Below are 22603 nucleotides of genomic sequence, written 5' to 3'. Positions count from 1 at the left end.
TTGATTTCTTAATTTAATTGTAAAACATTGTAGATCATTGGTTGCCCTCTCCCCTCCCTGATGGATATCTACACCTCCCGCTGCCTTAGCAGGGCAAAGAATATCATCAAAGACAGCTCCCATCCTGCGTTTGGACTGTTCGACCTGCTGCCCTCTGGAAGGCGCTATAGGTGCATCAAATCCAGGACAAATAGACTCAGAAATAGTTGCTTTCCGAAAATTATAACTACTCTTAATTCAAATTCACACATGCACTGACTTCACAGCCCAACACCCGGACTTCCATCTGTATATATGTATATAGCGCCGCAGAATTGTGCACCTATCTCCCCCCTCCCCCCCTTCTCCCTTCTGTTTTTGTTTTCTGTTTCTTGTTTTTTGTACTAAATTATATGTATGCACTGAGTACAAGCAGCTTTTAATTTCATTGTACATGTATAGTGACAATAAATGGCATATCTATATCTAAAAAACATTTTTCTTAAATACTACACCCATACTTCATACACAAGCCGAATATAAGGGGAAACGATTGAGAGCAGATGTTAAATAGGCTTGTGGTAGAAGTATGTCATTTGCGTGTAAGGGAACATCTGACAAGTGAGCAAACAAGGTAAATTTGAAATCAAAGTTTTATTTTGCTGTGGATAAATGAGACTGAATATTTAAAAAAATAATTGTTGTATGTACATATTTTATATGCTACAGATTGACAATAGATTTACTGTTTGTCTTAGGTTTTGTAAGGTAGCAATTGGTGGATGGTTTGCCATATTGTGGAAGAATTTATGTGGAATGTGATTATTATTTGATTTCAGCTGATACTTGGGTTTAGGTTTTGAGTAGGGTCATGTGTTAAGATTGCTGTTGTCTTATTTTGATGAAAAATGGGGAACTAAAATTTCACATTCAAGATTTGCAAGGCAGTTGCATAGTCTGGATATATTTTTATACTGCAGAGACGCTGCTAATTGGAAATAATTATAGAAAAGACAAAGAACTGAAACACAAACTTGAGCCAAACTGTCACATTTTTTTTCTGTGTATTTAATCTCCGTCTTCAGTTTGTTCTTCATGTCTCTTGAATATTCATTAATAGTCTGCTGTATGATTTAATTTATTGACATCAAGATGCTTTAGAAACATTCACATTACTTCCTGACCGACAGACCTCATTCAGTTAGAAATGCTCATAACATTTCCACAACTCTGACCCTTAAAATGGATGCTCCACCGAGTTGTTTGCTTAGTTTCCTGCTCTATTATATGTACAACCATGACTGTATGGCCAAGTAGAGTGTCACCTTGCCAATAACAGCTCTTATCAACCGAATCAGTAATAATGAGACGGAGTACAAGAAACCTTGATATCTTGTATTATGGTGTTAGAACAATCTGGCCCTTAATGTCACCAAGATGAAAGAGTTGGTTGTTGACCTATGGAACTGCAGGGGTAAACACAATCCTGTTCTTAAAGATGGGGCTGGTTTTGAAATGGTTGATAGTTTCAAGTTCCTCGGCAACCATTTCACCAGCAACCCAATGGTCCCATTATATTGATGTAATGATCAAGAAAGTGCATTGGCATATATATTTTCTGAGGTGTCTCAGAATATTCATCATGAGTATGATGTGAAGATGGACTGGACGGAAAGAAGTGATGAACTGAACTGTGTTCACACTCTCTGCATGTTCAGACGGTCAAGAGCAGGGCAGTTGCCATACAAGGCTACAATGCACACCTGTAGAAGTCAAGAGAATCCTCTTGGGCATGGCAAATCTTCCGAGATGTCTAAGAAAATACATAGACTGATAGGCTTTCTTGATCACCACATCATTGTGATGGGACCAGTTTAGGTTGTCAATGATGATGTGGATGCCTAGAAACTTGTAGCTGTCGACCTTCTCTATTTGTTGATGAGGAAACAGTTGTGTTCACGTCCTTGTTTCCCTGGGTCAACTAACAACTCTTTAGTATTGCTGATGTTAAAGGCTAGATTGTTGTCCTGGCACCATGTCAAAAAGGTTCATGCTTCCTCCTTGCACTTTATCTCATTGTTGATCTGGTCCACAATAGCAGTATAATTGGCAAACTCACAGATCAGTTGCCTTTGCACTTTGCCAGACAGTCATAGGTATACAGGGAGTAGAACACTGGACTGAGCACACACCCCTGAGGGACAACAGCATTGAGGGTCAGGTTGGAAGAAATGTTATGACCAATAGTTGGCTGTGAACACTGGTGAGCACCTTGCCTTTGGAATAGTGCCATATCTTTTGTGTCCACCTGACAGGGCATTCGAGGTATTGCATAACATTTTGACCAGGATGTTAGCGCTCTTACCTGCTTGCTAGTTTTAATGCTTAAATCCACAGCCATACCCGAAATGTTATCAATAAACGACTGACATTAATCTTGGGACGATGTAAACCGTACTAATAGTTGAAGTAAGCCTGATCCTTGTTTTTGTCTGGTATATCAAGAGAAAAGTATTATTCATTACTGTTGAGTTCTCGGATACAATTTCCTTTTTCAAAGCTGCAGTGACAGTTAATTTTTCCGCTGTGTTCATTTGTGGAGAATGCACAAATTCCACTTGTTTCTTCTTTCTGTCCTGTTGGTTACAACCTTAAAAAAAAAAAAGCAACTGGGATTTTACCGACGTTTCCCTTTCATAAAATGTTGATTCTTTGTTTCATAATTTACTAAGTGCTGTGTTATATAGGTTCTGTTGTTTGCTTTGCTGCCTATGTAAAGTTTTTAAAAAAAAGTTGTCCATCCTTCGAAGTGCAAGGCAAGACTCGCAACTTTGAATATCTTGGCATTGTAAATTGAGGGATTTGTAGATCAACTACATCTGATTTAATACTGTGAAAGGGCTGTCTCACGTTGCGAGTTGACATAAGAGGTACCCCGAGTTAAAATTTGTGGTAATAACGTACGATTAACGTACGGAACTCGTGGACGCAAGAATCGTGGTGCTAACGGCAGGTACTCATTAAACTTGTCAACTCTTGAAAAAATCAAACATGTTTAAAGTTTTCCACGAGTCAAATTTACTCTTGTGGTTAAGAATTGAAACATTTTAACTCTTTTTTTTTTTATTTATTTTTTTTTTTTTTGTTTTTTTTTTATTAGAAGTTAATACATGAAAAAAAAGTACAGTGTCACCTAATATTAGGTGCCAACTATGTAATACCGTAATCCATTCTATGTATAACCTCTAGTTTTATGTTATAAGAAAGAAGTAAGCAGAACAAGAAAAAGAAAGCAATAGAAAGGGGAAAAAGTGGAAAAATAGATGGTAGAGAGTAGAAAAACGTGAAGTGTGTATATAAAAAATAAAAAAAGGAAGAGAGAAAGAGGAAAGTAGAAATAGAAGAGAAGGCCCCTTAAAAGAGAATTTTTACATTTTAACTCATTATAAGAACGTAGTGGCCCGTGTGTTTCCCTTAGTGTATCGTGAGTCTACCGTGGGAACTCTAACTCAGCGGGCAGGCAGCAGCAGATTGTCGCTCCCTTCAGTTTCCCAGGGGGTCGGGCCGGGACTGCACTGGAGTTGGGAGGGAAAGGTGGGGATGGGTGGGTTAGGTGAGCAGGAGAGTGGGGTTTGCAGTTGCAGAGGGAGGGGGCAAGGGAGGTACAGTTCCCAGTCTCAGCACTTGTCCAAGGGGGGTGGCCGGCGACGTCGGGACCAACGGGACACAGACACCCAAGCCCACTGCAAGCACGGAGAACCCAGAGACCCACAGCCAGCAGCAACTCCAGCGCAGCCCCACTCCAACTCCCCGATGGGCCGCTACGGCGACAAGTTCGCCCACAGCCCGAGCTGCGCCCCCTCATCCGCCATCCCAAGAACAAGACGTACCTTGCACACCATCAGCTTCTGCCCCTACGGTACCCGCTACTACTTCATCCAGCTGGCAGCTGCCCATCTTCAGCAAGATCTTGGTGTCGGACTGAGGGGAGGGGGGTGGAGGTGAAGGGCTGCAGTCTCACACATTACTCATGACAGGATAGACATTACTATTCTTTAATAACAGGAACATTTTACGATGAGATGCAGAAAATAGTCAAGAGCCGGCGTGCCCGCTGACTCCCATCTTCCCCCCCCCCCCGGGTCCGGGGCCACTCTAGGGGAGAGCCACATGTCGCCATAGCCGCCCATCGGGGAGCGGGTTCCTCTGGAGTTGGAACGGGGCTGGGCTGGAGTTGCTGCTGGCTGTGGGTCTCTGGGTTCTCCGTCTTTGCAGTGGGCCTGGGGGTCGGTGTCCCGTTGGTCCTGACGTCTCCGGCCACCTCCCTGGACAGGTGCTGAGACTGGGAACTGTACCGCCCTTGCCCCCTCCCTCTGCAACTGCAAACAACCCCACTCTCCTGCTCACCTAACTAACCCACCCCCCCCCCCCCCCCCCCCCCCCCCCCCCACCCCCCCCCCCCCCCCTCCCAACTACAGTCCCGTCCCGACCCGCTGGGAAACTGAAGGGAGCGACTGCCCCGGGGCGACTGGCACTGACCTGCTGGCATCGCCGACGTGAAGACAGTGCAAAGCCCCCGCGCCCGGTGCAATGGGCAGGTAGCTGGAGAGGAGAGGGAAGGGGTCACACACATGGCCAGGAAGCAGAGGGGTGGGGGTGGTGACAAATAGGGCCAACAATGAGTGTAGAAAGACAGAAACACCGACATGCAAAGGAGATCTACAACAGTGCATGATCTCTCTCGCGTTATGGCAGGTGATTGTTGCCTGTCCGCTGTTCCTGACGCTAAAGCCTTGGGATCGTTGCTCTTCGTGTTGGCGTGGAGGGGGAGGGGGGTATTGTGCTGTTTGATCGCCCCCTGCTATCCCAGGGACAGGGAGACACCGCGGCTTTTGAGATGGTGGGCAATCACTTCCAAATTGTATTCCCACACAGTCCAGTACACTCTCCTTACACTTGTTTCTTGCACTAGTGTCATTTTGAGAATGATCCCAGCCTAACCAAGGGCCAGTCACCACAGGATTTTCACCCCCCTCCCCCCCCCATTGTCACAGCGGCTTTTGAGACTGGTGGGCAATCACTTCCAAAGTGTCTTCCCACACAGTCAGTACACCTCTCCTACACTTGTCTCCCGCACTAAGATCACCCCGCAGAGAATGATCCCAGCCTAACCCAAGGGCCATGTCACCACAGACACACCCCCCCCCCCCCCCCCCCCCCCCCCCCTCTCCACCTCAACTCACGCCTGGGCACCAAAGCAGCTCAGGAGGCGAACCATGAGCTCCGTCTCACAACAATCTGATGTGCACATCCGTCCACATTCGAAGATTTCATCTCCCGTCTCCCCGCAGTGTGTAGACATGGTAGTAAATTCAATTAAAACGTATCAAACCTGTGTGTTTCAAAAGATCATAAGTATAACTGCTCTAGCACTGGATGGTGCGCATTTTCCCTTTGTAGGTCACATCAATAGATGTGGCCGCGCTGAATTCTATCTTTAAAACAAAGCCACAGGATGGAGAGGTCTTCTTTAACACTGTTGCTTATTAAAACATAACACTGTTGCTTATTAACACAAACCTTCAATCAGGGTTAGCTCAAGAGTAACTCGGGAGACGAACCTGGAACATCGCAGAAATGACAAGTAAACGGCAAACTTGTCATACCCGTGGGAACTTGGTTAAACTCTTGACCATACACTTGGAATCTCGTACACAACCACAAGTCTTTCACTCGGGGTACCTCGTGGGTCAGCTCCTCCCGTGAGACAGCCCTATGAGGGTGTAAGCCATGCTTGTAGAATTTGATAATCTTTGGACATTTATTTCCCGGTCTATTTCTTTACAGATAATATATTTTACTTTTGCATTGTATTTTTGTAATGTCATCTTGTGGCAAGGGCAGTGCAAGGTATCTGTTTAATGCCATTCATTTCCTTATTTCACATTTTAGTTTTTCTCCTGACTGCCTCTTATCAACTGTAGCCACTCTCTTTATATACATCTGTAGAAGCATTTTCTTTTCTTACTTATTTACTCTTGTTCAGTTTAGTCTTGGTCATCCTTGCTGAAATTGAAGATCAGCCCAATTGCGCTACTCTTTGGTAACATTCAACGTTCAATGGCAATCTCAGGTAACAGCACTTGGGGTTTAAATGTTCCAGCTGTTAAAAGTCAAGTCAAGAGTGTTTAATTTTATCTGCACAGGGACCGGAACAATCAAAGTCTTACTTGCTACAGTTTTACAAGCTTATCATTAAACCCAATAACAAATAAATATACATTAAATTATCAGTTATTCTAGTAAACTAGACAATGATAGTGTAAGTCAAAGTACATTGTACAACCGTAGTTTTGCAAAGTACATGTTAGTGTGGTGCCGAGGTAGAGTTGTGCAGAGTGGTTCAAGAGTCTGATTGTTGATCGGAAGAAGCTGATCTTGAACCAAGATCTAATGCAATAAAATCCCATTTAGCACTACAGATATGATCTTAGAGAATGGAGAGCTAAATGACACCGTCCTACACTGGGTCAGTGTCACAGCATATATAGAGATGCGATCCTGGGAAGTTATTTTTAACTCGCTTATTCCATTTGCTGTTCCGGTATAATAAGAGATGTGAACAACCCAATTCCCCGACTAGAGCTTTGATGCTCCCGTGAAGAGTTTTTTTTAAATTTTTATTAGAAGTACGGTAAATTACAATCCTACACAACACATATATCTTAATACATTTTTTGTACCGCTTCATTTTTTTTGAGCTTTAAGAAAAAGGTAGAAGTAAGGAAAGTAAAGAAAGTGCAAGAGAATCGTGTATGAAGAGTGTGGAAAGAAAGAGCAAGAATGCCCCTGGAAAGCTTAGAGAAGGAAGTAAAGTGCCCTAGAAAAGAAAGAAAGAGAAAATCAATCGCTTCCCTCCGCAGACAAGGGGACAAACCAGCTGTTTTTGTTGTTTTACCTCCCACCATGCCAGAACCACTTTTATATATTTGTGTTTTTTTTAAATTCCTATTGCAGTTATTCTGGAGGAGACCACGTCTTTTGCTCCCGTGAAGAGTTAACGCTCACACTTTCCCAGTCTGTTAAACTCAAAGTCCTCTGTAGACTGGAGCACAGACCTGCCAGCTCGAAAGGCAAGAGAAGTCTTCCCAGACAGCCAAACAGCTCCCAATGCCAGAATTTGCAGTCCTTTGCAGTTATTCTGGAGGACGCCCGTGCGTAACTTTATTTTAACGTGGGTAGACTGGAGCACAGACTGCCATCCCACGGCCCTTAACAGATCTGGGTCAAGATCCAGGGGCATGGAGTCCAAGACGACCGGAGACCCTCTTCTGCTGCAGCCTTCATCTGCCTTCCCAGCTGTTGTGACGCTCTGTCTGCATGTGATCTATATCCCTCCATTCCCTGTATATCCATGTGTTTATCGAAAAACCTCTTGAATTATCATATCCACCTTGACTACCACCCCTGGCAACATGTTCCAGGTATCCACTACTCTGTGTAATAAAAAACAAATATTGCCCCACACATCTCCTTTAACTTTGCCTCGCTCATCATAAAACTAGGCCATTTAGTCTGACATTCTCACTCTGTGGGGGAAAAACCTCTGACAGTCTACCTATCTATAACTTTCATAATTTTATATACTTATATTGGGTCTCCTCTCAGCTTCCGACGCTCCAGTGAAAACAATCCAAGTTTGTCTTCTTATAGTTAATACTGTAACTAAGGGTCATCCCATTATACTGCCGAACCCCTCGGCACAGGAGTGGTGCAGTCCGGAGGCGGTCCTTAGCCGGAGGGTATAAAAGGCAGGGTTTGGGTGCCATCTTTCCCTGGTTTCGTCTTCCCCTGAACCGGGAGGAAATAAAGTAAAGTGCTTCTCAAACTGCGGACTACTTGCCTCATTTTGAGACCCACGCACTACAATACCATTAATACTGGGTATAAACATGATCTGCACCTTCTCCAAAGCCTTCACATCCTTCCTGTAATGGAGCGTTCAGAACTCCATATAATACTCCAAATGCAAACAAACCAAAGTTGTGTAAAGTTGCAACTTGAGTTTCTGACTCCTATACTCCATTTCCTGACCAATGAAGGCAAACATACTGTGGACTTTCTTTATTTCTCTATCTACTTGTGTTGCCACTTCTTGGGAGCTGTGGACTTAAACCTCAAGATCCCTGTGTACAACAGTGCTGATAACGGTCTTACCATTCGTTCTCACGTTACAATGAACCTCCTAAAATGAGAAACCTCACACTTGCTTGGTTAAAACTCCAACTGCCATTTTTCTACCCATTTCTGTAGCTGGTCCATCATGTCCATTACCTTGCCCATCTCCTGTGACTCTACACACAGATGATCAGTCCCATTTCTGAGAAGCCCTATTCTCTTTGTAGTTTCCCTTTTCCACAATGTACTTACGCAATCTCTTTGGATTCTCTTAATCTTATCTATTTTCAAATTCACAAATTTGACCCTGTGACACTATGATAGTCCCAGTTTATATTTGGAAAGTATTCATGCCCCCCACCCTCCCTTTTGCCTTCCTGATTTCCTCACTAGTTCCTTAATCCCTACATTCCACCTGGGATAAACATTATCATCTGCCTATATCTGACATATGCCTGCTTTTTCTTGACCTGAACCCCAATTTATTTTGTCATCTGGGATTCCCTACTCCCATTTGCCTGGCCCTTCACTCTAACAGGAATATGTGCACCTTGCAACTCTCACTGTCTAACCTTTAAAGGCTTCCCGCTTGATGGACATCCTTTTGCCCACAAACTACCCCAATTAAATTTAGTGAGTTCCTGTCTAAGACCATCAAAGTTGTCCTTGCCCCAATGCGGAACTTGAACTTGTGTTTCACCTTTGTCTTTACCCATAACTATTTTAAAGCTAATTGAAATGATCGCAAAACTCTGGTCCACTGACACTTCAATCACTTACTCTGTCCAATTGCCTAAAAGCAGTTCAGCTTTGTCCTCTCCCATGTAGGGCCCTCTACATATTGCCTGAGAAAACTTTCCTCAAACACATTTGACAAATTCCGCCCTGTGACACTATTGTTGTCCCAATCTATATTTGGAAAGTAAAAATCCCCGATGCCAACCCTGTTAGCCCTGCAGCTGTCTGCAGTCTCCCACAAATCGTTCCTCTAATTACAGTTAATAACTTGGGGGCTTCTAGTACATTCCAGACAAAGTAATCATCCTCTTTTTCTTGCCCAGCTTCTCCTATGTGGCCTGTCTAGACGATCCTTCAGTAATGTCATCCCGAACTACTGCTGTGATATTCATCTTATTCAATAAAGCAACTCCACCGCCTCTTACTCCCTCCCCTATTTCGCCTGCAGCACCTGCATCCTGGAACATTAGGCTGCTAGTCCTGTTCCTCCCTCAGCCAGGTTTCTGTAATAGCTATAACATGCCAGTTGCATGTACCCGCCCACGCCCTGAGCTCATCTGCCGTGCCTATTAGACTTCTAGCATTTAAATAAATGCAATTTAATCCAAAATGTTGGAGACAAATAATGCTTTAATCATTAAAGTTGAATAAGCAATAATAGGATATATAAGGAAACATGACCTTTTGAAGAAGGTTAAGTGCTTTACCTTTAAAGACAGAAATAAAGAAATGGGAAGGATTTGAAACTGGCAGAAATTGTGTACAAGACTTTTTTATTGGCTGTGAAGTGGCACAATGCATAGAGAAACTGAGGAAACATAATCTTGGCAGAAAAATATTACTGAAAAACTATTTCATTTTGAAGATTCAAGATTCAATTTAATTGTCACATGTACTAATTAAGGTACAGTGGAATTTGAGTAACATTTTGAATGTGACATGCCAGAAATTGTATAAATATCTGCTATTTGGGATGGTGGTTTTTGCACAGAACCTTTTAAGAATCAACATGTGGACAAGCCCTTGTTATACTTGGTAATGAGCTGGTTAATGTGTTAGATTTACTCAGCATCCTAGAACTTCATGAATATTTATCTAACAGCAATCATAATATTATCGTTTAATTAAGTGTTCAAAATAGATAGAATGGTTATGATGTGTTCTTCAAGGACCACCACTGTAGCTGAAACGAATCCTGGTATTTATAAACTTGACCCACAGAAAGGCAGACCTATGTGTGGATTAAAAACATGAAATTTAATGAAGTATTACAAGATTAAATCATTAGATACATCAATGACAAAAGCATTTAAATTGAGACAGTAAGAGCTCATCCTCTTTCGACCTAAAAAGAATGAAGGATGAAAAGTTTGAAGCAGTACAGGAACTATACATCGTTAAAATGATTGGACAGATTCCAAAATGATCAAAAAAGCAATTGGAATGTTGAACTTTTCATCTTAAGGAAGGGACTACATGGAGGAACCTCCAATGATCAATTGGAAAGCCCTAGTTAGACCACACCTCAGCACATAATCTTAGGAAAAGTATATTGACCAAGAAGGGAGTATGCTATTGTCTGCTCTCAAAGGATTGAGGAGAGATTACACAAACTGGGCACAGAGTGCAGGAGTAACTCAGCGGACCAGGCAGCATTGTTGGAGATCATGGATAGGTTCTCTGTTCCATCCATCCATGGTCTCCAGGAATGCTGAGTTACTCCAGCATTTTGTCTTTTTTTGTAAACCAGCATCTGTAGTTCCTCTTTGTTGCACAAACTGGGGTTCTATTCATTTAAAAAAAAAAAACAATCTTAAACTTTACTACATTAGAACCCCAAAAGAATACATTTTTTGCCTCACAAAACTCATATACGACCAAAGATAGACAAAAAAAAGCTGGAGTAACTCAGCGGGACAGGCAGCATCTCTGGAGAGAAGGAATGGGTGACGTTTCGGGTTCAAGACCCTTCTTCAGACTTGTTCGGCATAAGGGAAACGAGAGATATAAATGTAGAGAGATAAAGAACAATGAATGAAAGATATGCAAAAAAGTAATGATGATCAAAGAAACAGGCGTTTGTTAGTAGTTAGTAGTTTGTTGGCTGAAAAAGAGAAGCTGGTGCGACTTGGGAGGGGAGGGATGGAGAGCGAGGGAATGCCGGGGTTACTTGTTTTACAGAACATGCCAAAATCAATGAGACTGATACCTTTGTGATGATGATGAAATCCAGTTTGATGACATTGGGGACGATGATGAAGACATTTACCGGGGTTAATCAATATTCATACCACTGCTGCCCAAGTGAAATATGAGATGCTGTTCCTCCAAATTGTGTTTAGCCTCACTATGACAATGGAGAAAGGTCTGTGTGGGAATGGGAAAAATGTTTAGCAACCAGTAGATCAGGTAGGTTCAGGCAGACTGAGCGAAGGTGTTCAGCAAAACGATTACCCAGGCTACGTTTGGTAACGCTGATGTATAAGTGTTTAAATCTTGAACAATGGATGCAGGAGATGAGGTTGGAGGAGGTGCAAGTGAAACTCTGCCAAATCTAAAAGTACAGGGTCGAGAGAGGAGGTATAGGGACAAGTAGTTGCATCTTCTGCGCTTGCAGGGGAAGGTACCTGGGGAGGGGGTGGTTTGGGAGGGAAGGCATGAGTTAACCAGGGACGTGCAGAGGGAACGGTCTCTGTGGAATGCGGAAAGCGGTGGAGATGGGAAGATGTGGCTAGTGGTGGGATCTCGCGGCAAAAAACCTCAGAGGATTATTTGTTGTATGCGACGGCTGATGGGGTGAAAGGTAAGGACTAGGAGGACTCGTTCTCTGTTACAACTAGGGCGAGGGGGCAAGGGCGGAGCTGCGGGGTACCGAGGAGACAAGAGTGAGGGCCTCATCTACGATGATAGAGGGAAGCCCCTGGGCGCAGATGTGGCGTAGACGGAGGAATTGGGAGTAGGGGATAGAGTCTTTACAGGAAGCAGGGTGGGAAGAAGTGTTGTCAAGATAGTGTGGGTGTCGGTGAGTTTGTAATAGACGTCAGTCAATAGTCTATTCTTGTGATGGAGACTGTGAGATCAAGAAAGGGGAGGGAGGTGTCAGAGATGGTCCAAGTGTGGCTAGTCCAATTTGGGTGCAGGGTGGAAATTGGTGGTGAGGTTGATGAAGTCCATGAGTTCTGCATGGGTGCAGGAGGTCGCACAGATGAAGTCTTCAATGTAAAAGAGATAGAGTTTGGGGATGGGGCCAGCGTACACCTGGAACAGGGATTGTTCAACATATCCTGCTAAGAGGCAGTCATAGCTGGGGCCCATGTGGTTGCCCCCAGCTGCGCTTTGGACTTGAAGGAAGTGGGAAAAGTCGTGGAGAAGTTGTCAAGGGTGAAGACCAGATCCGCTAGGCAGCGTAGAGTGTTAGTAGAGGGAAATTGGATGATTCTGCGGTCAAGAAGAAACGGAGAACTATAAGGCCTTCCTGGTGGGGGATGGAGGTGTAGAGTGACTGAACATCCATATTAAAGTTGAGGGAATGGGGGCTCGGAACACAGAAGGCATTAAAGAGATGAAGGGCATGTGAGGCATCTTGGACATAGGTTGGGAAAGATTGGACCGGGGGGGATAGGATGGAGTGAAAGATTTCAAGTTCAAGTTCACAGCTTAAGGATAAGGGGGAAATCCTTTAAAACCGAGATAAGAAGAACTTTTTTCACACAGAGAGTGGTGAATCTCTGGAACTCTGCCACAGAGGGTAGTCGAGGCCAGTTCATTGGCTATATTTAAGAGGGAGTTAGATGTGGCCCTTGTGGCTAAGGGGATCAGAGGGTATGGAGAGAAGGCAGGTACAGGATACTTAGTTGGATGATCAGCCATGATCATATTGAATGGCGGTGCAGGCTTGAAGGGCTGAATGGCCTACTCCTGCACCTAATTTCTATGTTTGTATTGTCACCTGCACCAATTGGTACAGTGATATTTGAGTTGCCATACAAATAAAAATAACACATTACACGATAGTTTAACATAAACATCCACCACAGCGGAATCAATGTTTCCCACTGTGATGAAAGGCAATAAAGTTCAGTCATCTTCCTCGTTGTTCACCCGTGGTTGGGGCCTTTGAACCCTCCGCAGTCGCTGCTATGGACGGCCTGATGTACAGGCCCTCTCACCGGGATGATCAAAACTCCGGCGTTGGAATGGATCGGAACACACTCGCGGCTTGGAGTTTCCGAATCGGCCGCTTCTTACCGGAGACCCCGGCTTCTGAAGTCCACAGGCCGAGCTGGACGGAGCTCCAACACTGGCGATCCCTGACAAGGGATCGCCTTCCTCCACGATATTAAAGTCAGCGCTGCCTGCAGCTAGAAGCTCCGCAAACCACAGCTCCACGGTGTTAAAGTCAGCAGGCCCAACACTCTGAGGCTCAAACACAAGCGATCCCCGGCTAGGAATTGCCCCGCTCCGCGAAGATAATTCAGCGCTGCGCAGCTGAAGCTCTGGCAGGAAAGGAAAGGCCGTGCCAATCCAGTTGGTAGGCCGCGAGGGGGGGTAAAGATGTGCCATGGAGAAAAGACGCATCTCCGTCCAAGTAAATGACTGAAAAACGGTTTCCCTCTATTCACCCTCCCACATAAGACATACTAAGAAATATTTAAAACATACATTTAGACATATTAAAAATAACAAAAAGGGTGAAAGGACTGCGGGCGAGGCAGCCACTACGGTGGCGCCACCCGATGGATTTTGCATAGATTTAGCTAAATCTCATCTATGACCTAATAGGCCTCCCCAAGTTTTCAACATTGTGACCAAATTATGTTTATTTGTTTGCTTCAGAAGCTTCACTGGCCTAATTACCATTGACAATATTAATAATGTGATTAATTAGTTTTTAGCTGCATTCAGCACTTCAATTGTTGAAGTAATTCACTTGAAGTAATTCAGTTTAATATCCAACTTAATCTGTAAAAATTCTTTCCGACTGAGAATGCTTGTAAAAGTTTGGGTCAGCAGTGAAGTATCGCGTAAACTTCTGGTTGTCACACCAGAGGAAGAGTGTGTTCGTGTCAAAGAGTGCGGAGGAGACTTATGATGTTTCCTGGATTGGAGGACTTTGGTTATGGAGAAAGATTGGATCGACTCTTCTTTTCCTTGAAGTGAAGGAAGCTAAAGGGCGACCAAATAGAAGTATATAAGATTATTATAGGCATAGATACAATAGTCAATCTTTTTCCCATGGTAGCGGTATCAAAACAAGGGAACATGAGTCTGAGATGAGAGGAAGGAGTTTTAAAGAAGAGAACAGTTTTAAGCAGAAGTGGTAGAAATTGGATGCAATTACTATGTTTAAGAGGTATTTAGACTGCAACTAAAACGAGAAAGGTGTAGAAGGATAAAGATGTAATGAGGGCAAATAAATTATAGTGGATGATCAAATAAAGTTGGTTTGGCTGTGGTGGTAGAAGGGCCCCCAAAGGACCCCTTTCTACATATGTTTTAGGCCATCCAGCACTTCTTCAACTGTAATACAGTCCTTGGTCTTTCCCAAGTTCCTTAGTCTTCATGTCTTTGTGGTGATAACAGAGGCAAAATATTAACTGAGGACCTTGCCGCTCTCATACACAGGTCATCACTTTGGTTTGTAAGTGGCCCTATTCTCCCTCTAATACCATTTTCCCTTAGTATATTTGTTAAATATTTTTGGTCTCTTTAATCTTGTTTGTTAGAACTATTTTATGCCACCTTTTTGCCCTTCTGATTGCTCTCGATCCCCAATTGTCCAAGGATTTTGCTGATCTCAACTGTCTCTATACCTGACCCCTATTTCCTGACCAGTGCTTAAATTTCTCTCGAGGGCCATGGTTTTTTTTTACTACAACTGCCTTGCTCTGCATCAAACGTCAAAGTTGCATTTTGTGGCACTGCAAAGCTGGTGGGGCTTTTGAAGTGTAATATAAACAACACTTTATTTTTTATAAATGTTATATTTCAGTTGAAGTTTATTTCCTATGTCAAAGTGCTATTTGGTAAAGTTTTCTGCTTGGTCCTTGAAGAATTGAGGGGTATCCTACATACTATGAATGCTTCGTGGCTAAAAATCCCTAAACATTAATCATTCATTTGAAAGCACATTGTCTCAAAATATGCATCATGAACCTCGAGGAACAATGCATGAACTAAAAACCGGACCGTGTCATTTGCAAGGATAGAAAACTCATCAATAATGTTCTCAAAGCCTGTTTGTGGTTGACCAAAACAGAAGAGTATGTTCTTGGAAGGTACTAGTCTATGCAGCAACAGTAGAACACTGGCAAAAATGGTCGAAAAATATGCCATGTCCCATACCACCTGTGGCAGAGTCTGTTGGAGCCTACATGGGCATCACCAGTCACAGAAATGAAGGGGAGGCAAATTACATGAGACTACCTAGGAAGATCACACATGTATAATGGGCATTTGGTCACATACAAGGGGTCACAGCTTAAGGATAAGGGGAAAATCCTTTAAAACCGAGATGAGAAGAACTTTTTTCACACAGAGTGGTGAATCTCTGGAACTCTCTGCCACAGAGGGTAGTCAAGGCCAGTTCATTGGCTATATTTAAGAGGGCGTTAGATGTGGCCCTTGTGGTTAAGGGGATCAGAGGGTATGGAGAGAAGGCAGGTACGGGATACTGAGTTGGATGATCAGCCATGATCATATTGAATGGCGGTGCAGGCTCGAAGGGCCGAATGGCCTACTCCTGCACCTAATTTCTATGTTTCTATACAGGCCAGATTAGGATTTAAGATTCCATTCTGCAAAGAAAGCCAATTGTTTTCAAAGCAGTCTTTCAGTTTTATTTGTGACTTTATCGGACATCATAATCCCATCCAAACTCGTATTTGAACACCTCCACCTTGGAGTCGGTACCCCTCTCTCCACTGGATCCTCAACTTTCTTACACCGATCATAATCAGTGAGGATAGGTGACAGCACATCATCTACAATAATTCTCATCATCGGTGGCCTGCAGGAATGGGTTCTCGGTCCCCTATACATTCACGATTTTGCAGAAAAGTAAGCTCTAACTCATCCACAAGTTTGCAGATGACACCACTGCGGTGTGCTGGAGTGTGAAAAATGACGAGACGGAATACAGGAATGCGATAGAGAACCTATTAACATGGTGTCAGGACAACCTCAATGTCAGCAAAATGAAGTAGCTAGTTATCGACCTCGGGAAGCGTGATGGGATACATGCCTCAATCAGCGTCAATGGTACCGAAGTGGAAATGGTTGACAGCTTCAAATTCCTTTGTGTAAATATTAACAATGATCTTTCGTGGAGCGACAGCAGGAAGACACCAACACACCTGCTTGCTCAGGAGCTGAGGAAATTTGGCACAACTCCAATGACTAACAGACTTTGATGACTGCATCACAGCTTGGTTTATGAACAGTCGCCCAAAACTGCAAGAAATTACAGAGTTGTGGATTCAGCCTAGTTTATCACACAGACCAGGGCACCCTACCACTCACTCCATCTACAATTCCTCATTTCTACATGCTGCCACAGAAAAGCAGCCAACATAATCCCGCCTCGGGATGTCCGATTTGTCCCATCTCAGTCATTTCTCCTTGACCCCACTGCAGTCAGGCAGAAAATGAAGAAGTTTGAAAGAGAGCACCACCAGACGTGGGAACAGCTTCTACTCCGTATCAGGCTTCTGAACTGTCCTTGCATAAGCATACAGTGTGATCAAAGGATTCTACCTTATTGCAAACATTGAACTTTGTCTCTGAAATTGTTATGTCCCACTGCGGTAACCTAATCTGCGAGTTTAGATGAGTTTGCCCTCGACTCAAACTCGCAGCATGGTTGACACGTGGTCCTATGAGATCGCTGGAACTCTCCTTCATGCTCGCGGCCTCAGCTAGGTTGCGGAAAACTTTTCAGCATTTTGAAAATAAATTCCACAAGTAAAAATTGGTCAGCATGGTTCTTTTTAACTCGTGGTGAAGTGGAGTCGGGTCGCTATGTAGTTAAGGCAGTCAAGGGTAGCTTTAGGCAATCTCCTTCGCTGACTTGGCATTGGCTCATTGGAGTTTTCAGGACCAAGGAAAATTGGTAGGTAAAATGCCCGCTAAACTGTATTAAACGGTGTCTGACTTCTTAAAAGTGTCTCCACTCCTCCCCCCTCGACCCTCCCTCCCCGCTCTCTAAAGGACTTACCATACACTGTGTGTCCGTCTTTTACCTTCCTCTTCATCATGGGTGTGAATTTCAGACAGCGCTCCCCCGCTTTCCCTGGCCCCAGCCTTTGCGGTGTGTGTGTGCGCGGTCGGTCAATTCAGCTCGCGGTTTCATCGCTGACGGTCGATCCAAGTCGAGGTTTTCCAGGCACATGCCCTCGAGTTTGAAGGTCGAAGACACTTCTGAATTCGCGGATTAGGTCGCCGCAGTGGGACAGCCCCTTAATGTACATTAATTTGGCTTGATTGTGTTTATGTATACTATTATCTAACTTGATTGTATAGCATGCAAACCAATCATTTCACTGTACCACTGTCAGTGGTAGGATGATGCTCTGGCAAGTAATAAACTGGGCTAAATCCACACGACAATAATAACATGGAACCTAAACATGTTGCAGAGGAGTTGTCAACATTTCGGGTCGAGCTCTGAAACATCGACATTTCTTTCCTTTACCCTCAATTTATGCTGTGCAACCCACCAGTTCCTCCAGTAGTTTGCTTTTTGCTCCAGATTCTAGCATCTGTAGTCTTTATTCATGGGGACTGCTCTGTTTTTGTTGGTAGCATCGTAGCCTCTAATTAGAGGAGTGGCTCACGGAGGGAATGTTGGAGATGTTGCTTTGCAAATGAGTTGACGATCTCTTGGCTGGCTGGAAAAGATTTCCTGACATTGCGTAATGAAACAGAAATATTTTCTTCATGACTTGACCGATGCTTATCTTGGAGCATCACTAAAATTGATTGATTAATCATTATCACATTGTTTGCTGGAGTCTGCTGTGTGTAAATTGTCTTCTGTGTTTCCTTTGACAGTGACTGTAATAACCTGAGGCTACGTAATGCACGGTATAAACACAATTTCTCACCATGTGTGTTTCTCAATAAAAGCTCTAACTCCGATCATTTGAATAGCTCTGATTTACCTAGTTTTTAGTTTAGTTTAGAGATGCAACATGGATCCCCGCACACTAACATTATCCCACACAAACGGGACAATTTATAATTTTACCAAGCCAATTAGTCTACAAACCTGTACGTCTTTGGAGTGTGGGATGAAACCGGAGCTCCTGGAGAAAACCCACGCAGGTCACAGGGAGAAAGTATAAACTCCGTGCAGACAGCACCTGTAGTCAGGATTGAACCCGGGTCTCTGACGCTGTAAGGCAGCAACTCTACTGCTGCGCCACTGTGCCGCCCCTCTGAAATGAAGGAACATATTTAGTTATGAATGACATTTCGATAACCCCATTTATTCTTCAGGCATTTGATTCTTTTAAAACTTAAAACAATTCTGAAGGAGCCCATTTGGACTGAGGCAATTGTGAGGTTTTGCACTTTGGAAGGTCAAATGCAAGTCAGAAGATGTTTTCCTCAAGCCTACAGGCATAATCAGAACTATGCAGGAAGGAAGCCAAAGATTGATAGGTTCAGGATAGGAATGAAAATAATAACAGGTGACTTAAAGTTCAAAATCACCATTGCAGCTTGAACAGAAGTGTTCTGTAAATTGTTCACCTTGTCTGTAATGTATTCTTCTTGCAGAACAAGAGCTCTCAGTGAGCATGAGTTTCATCTGATATATTTAAGATTGTCTTTCAGAATGATTTCAGCACCATTACAAAATTACTTTCTCCTTTTATGTATACATTTTAGTGAAGGAAGTTAGCATCAATGAAAATAATTGATTAAGGTGACTTTCGTGTAAGTTAACAATGTGTGGCTGAAAAGCTAGCTTTGGTGCACAACTTGTGAGATCCGTCATTGCGCCCCACCTCTGACATAGCAGTGGGGGTAGGTAGGATCAGCCATGATCACATTGAATGCCAGTGGAGACAAAGCTTGAAAAACCATTTCAATAGTTAAAATAGTGCTTTATTGTCACATGTACCCTAAGTTACAATGACATTTAATTTGCCATAGTCACACCAAAATAAAGCACCAAGACACAATATTACATAAAAATTAAACATAAACAGCCATCACAGCGGCGTGTGAGAATCCCCAGGCACGCAGCAAAAGCAGAGACCCACGGCAATGTCTGGGCAATTTCTGCCTGTTCCTGGCCCACCAAAACTATTTCATGTACCTTGACTGCATCCAATTCCCCCCCCCCCCCCCCCCCCCCCCCCCCCCCCCCCCCCCCCCCCCCCCCCCCCCCCCCCCCCCCCCCCCCCATGTCCAATCCCTCTCAACCAGTGTCCAAGACGCATCACATTCCATTCTTCTCTTTAATGACTTCTGTTTTACAAGGTCCCTGTTCCCTCCTCTTTTTTTATGGATGTCCTTCATTTTCCACCAGAGGCCTTCTGTTTCTTCCTCAACAGCAGAACCAGCTAATTTCCCTCCACAAACACTATCCTCTGCCTAACAGAGCTGGTCCTCATACTCAGCAACTCTCCCCATCCCTCCCCCACCCTAGCCCTCTTGCTAATTTCACCGTTTGTATTCCTTCGTTATCACCATCCCCAGCCTACAATGGACCATTGTGTGCTCCAACTTTCCTGTCATCGATGAAGGGTCTGTTATTCTGTACCTTCCATACCTCTAGTTTCCCCCTCCCTGACTCTGAGTTGGTTGAAGGGCCTCGACCCGAAACGTCACCTATTCCTTTTCTCCAGAGCTGGTGCCAGACACACTGAGTTACTTCAGCATTTTGTGTCTATAATTTTAGGTAGATTGTGCTATCAAAATCAAAAATGTCAATCATAATTAATTGTATTTTGTCAGAGGTCATTATTGATTTAATTGGAAATAATGTATTAACAAATTTAATCAAGGTGATTGGAATTCAATATCTGTTTGCGTGTGCTTATAATGGATATGTCTGATAGAAGTTGTCCATTGTGATTTAGATTGTCAATTTCTGCATTCCCTCATCTTAGTGTAACGTTCGACACAAAGCTGGCATATAGGAAGGAGAAAAGGAATAGGTGACGTTTCGGGTCGAGACCCTTGTTCAGACAGAGTCAGAGGAAAGGGAAACGTGAGATATGGACGGTGTTATAGAGAGATATAGAACAAATAAAGATATGGAAAAAAGGAAAGTTGATAAAGTAAGGCTGCTGTAATTGTGGACTAGGTGGAAATGAGTACAGCCAATTAAACTCACCAGCAAGAATTGGACAACGACTAGGGTGGGGACGGACAGAGAGAGAGAGAGAGGGAGGATGCAAGGGTTACTTGAAGTTCGAGAAATCAATATTCATATCGCTGGTTTGTAAGTTGCCCAAGTGAAATGAGTTCCTGTTCCTCCAATTTACGTTGGACAGTGGAGTAGGCCCAGGACACAAAGGGCAGTTTAGGAATGGGAGGGGGGGTTGTTAGAATGGAGGGGGAACAGTTCTTTTGTACTCCAGCAGAACCTCGCTGATCTGCTCGTGATTGTTTTTGTTGATTTTCTGTACTTATTTTGTTGTTTTGACTTTATGTATTCTCAGTACATGGATTCTGACTTGGTCAATTTTGGTTATATAATGTATCAATAATCGGGAGTCATATGGTTATGTTGACCCTGCTTCGTTTATACCAATCTCTAAAGCAGTAAACGGTATTCCTTCAATTGTGCATGAAATTTGATTTCTACTCCTCAATTTTAACCAATTTAAAATGTTTTGTTTTAGGAGTTCTATGAACATACAACCATTCTCTGGCAGGATGAAGGTGTGAAAGCATGCTATGAAAGGTCAAATGAGTATCAACTTATTGACTGTGCACATTAGTAAGTACCTTTTTAGTTTTCTTTTTCGTAAATTAAATGGCTCGGAACAACAATTTCCATTGACATATAAACTAGAGTAAGGATATTGTAGATAAGTTCCTTATCAAATTCAGCAAATCCTGTTTTATATTTTATGCAGAATTTTTGTTAATGATTGTTGACATTGATTCTAAAGGAAAACTAAAATGTGCTTTTAATGGAAGTTAATTAGTTGAAGATGCCGAGTTGTAGCGTTCTATTGCAAGATGCTAATGACAAGACACAGATATTCTTTCTACTTAAAACTGCACACAAAGTTTGAAGCATTCTAGTAACACTATCTTGCTTTTGAATGACGATTGTTTAGAATGATGATTGGGGAAAGCTTAATCCACAAACTAGTGGTTCATTCAACTTCACAAAATTAATTTATAAAACCAACTGAGCTGTAAATTTGATTACAACATGAAAACCATCACCTACATGGCCCAGAGCACAGTAAAGCATATTGCTAGAAACCTGAAATAAAAACATAAGATGGTTGGCAGACTTGTGTCAGGTGACATCTTAAAAGGGGAGGAATTCCATTTACTTTTGTTAACTTTTCATCAGAATTCAAAACCTGCTGTATCACAACATAGAAAGAGTTGATGTTTCTTGAAATTACAGGAACAGCATGAGGCCAAATGCATAGATGTGGGAGCAGGGAGTGAGAATTGTAATGACCAACAAACTGGATGCTCAGTCCACAACTTCATTCTTGCAGACTGCACAAAGGCATTCTGCTAAAATCACTAAATTTGTGAGATTTCACCAGGTTTGGAGGAGACCATGTAATGAGCAACCAATCCTAAATATCCCTATACCCTAGAAGTACAAGTAAATGGCTGCTTTATCTGAAAATAATGTTTTGGAGAATGAATGAATTGGGGAGAAATATATAAAAGGATAGCTATTGCTCTCTTGCAGTTGCATGGAAAAATGTCATTAGTAGGAAAGCTGTTTAATTATCGCGATGGAACGATAAGGTAAAAACTATAGAGATTACTCTCACTTTGAATACTGGAAAGGAAGGTATGGGTCACATGACTGGACATGGCATCACATTGGAAGTGTCCGAAGTTCATAAACAGATGTTGGATGTGGCAAAGGTCATCAAAAGAAAACCCATCCTTGAATTTGGTGAAGAGCATGTGTGCAAGAACTGGACCAGTCATGTTAATTGAGCTGGAGCAAAAACCGCTGTAAATCAAAAGTAAAACCTGTTGTAAAGATAAATAGAATAGAAAGGTGTTCACATGGGAAACTAGGCTGGAGCATGTGCAGTCAAAGTGTATGTGGGGGAAAGTGGGATGGTGCTTGCTAATCTATCCCTGAAAATTGAAGATCGAGGTGGAGGATATGAAAGTTTAGTGTCGATGGGCGCATGACATTGAGTACATTTGCTCTGCTGATAGGTGTGTTTCTGTGTGTGGGTTCATAGAATTATACTGCATGGCACAGGCCTTTCGGCTCAACTCATCTGTAGCTTTTTGGGCCCCTCTCAGTTATCATGGCAGCTTGTGCCATTTTCTTACCATTCTATGTGAAAAAAACTGTCCCTTTTCCTTTTTACATCTTTTCCCTACACCTTAAACTTATGCTCTCTAGTTGGCTTCCACGGGAAAAAGATTATCTATCCTATTCGTACCTCGGCATGATATTTGACTCAGCACTGAAATTTGACAAACAAGTCAATGCCGTGGTCAAAGCTAGCTTCTTTCAGCTTCGGAC

General features: G+C 43.0%; 1 protein-coding gene across 4 annotated transcripts in view; it reads left to right on the top strand.

Moving 5' to 3' along the window:
• The window catches only part of gnas (GNAS complex locus), a 281050-nt gene that overhangs the window by 198232 nt on the left and 60215 nt on the right, over window positions 1–22603 (top strand). For all 4 annotated transcript variants that reach the window (XM_055652013.1, XM_055652014.1, XM_055652015.1 and 1 more), the window contains exon 5: window positions 20754–20851. In XM_055652013.1, coding sequence (XP_055507988.1) covers window positions 20754–20851 — 98 coding nt within the window. The remainder of the gene's footprint in view (window positions 1–20753; window positions 20852–22603) is intronic.

The sequence above is a fragment of the Leucoraja erinacea genome, chromosome 21 (assembly GCF_028641065.1).
Source record: "Leucoraja erinacea ecotype New England chromosome 21, Leri_hhj_1, whole genome shotgun sequence".
Classification (NCBI taxonomy): domain Eukaryota; kingdom Metazoa; phylum Chordata; class Chondrichthyes; order Rajiformes; family Rajidae; genus Leucoraja; species Leucoraja erinaceus.
Note: the sequence above shows the minus strand (reverse complement) of the source record. Positions and strands in the feature narration are given on the sequence as shown.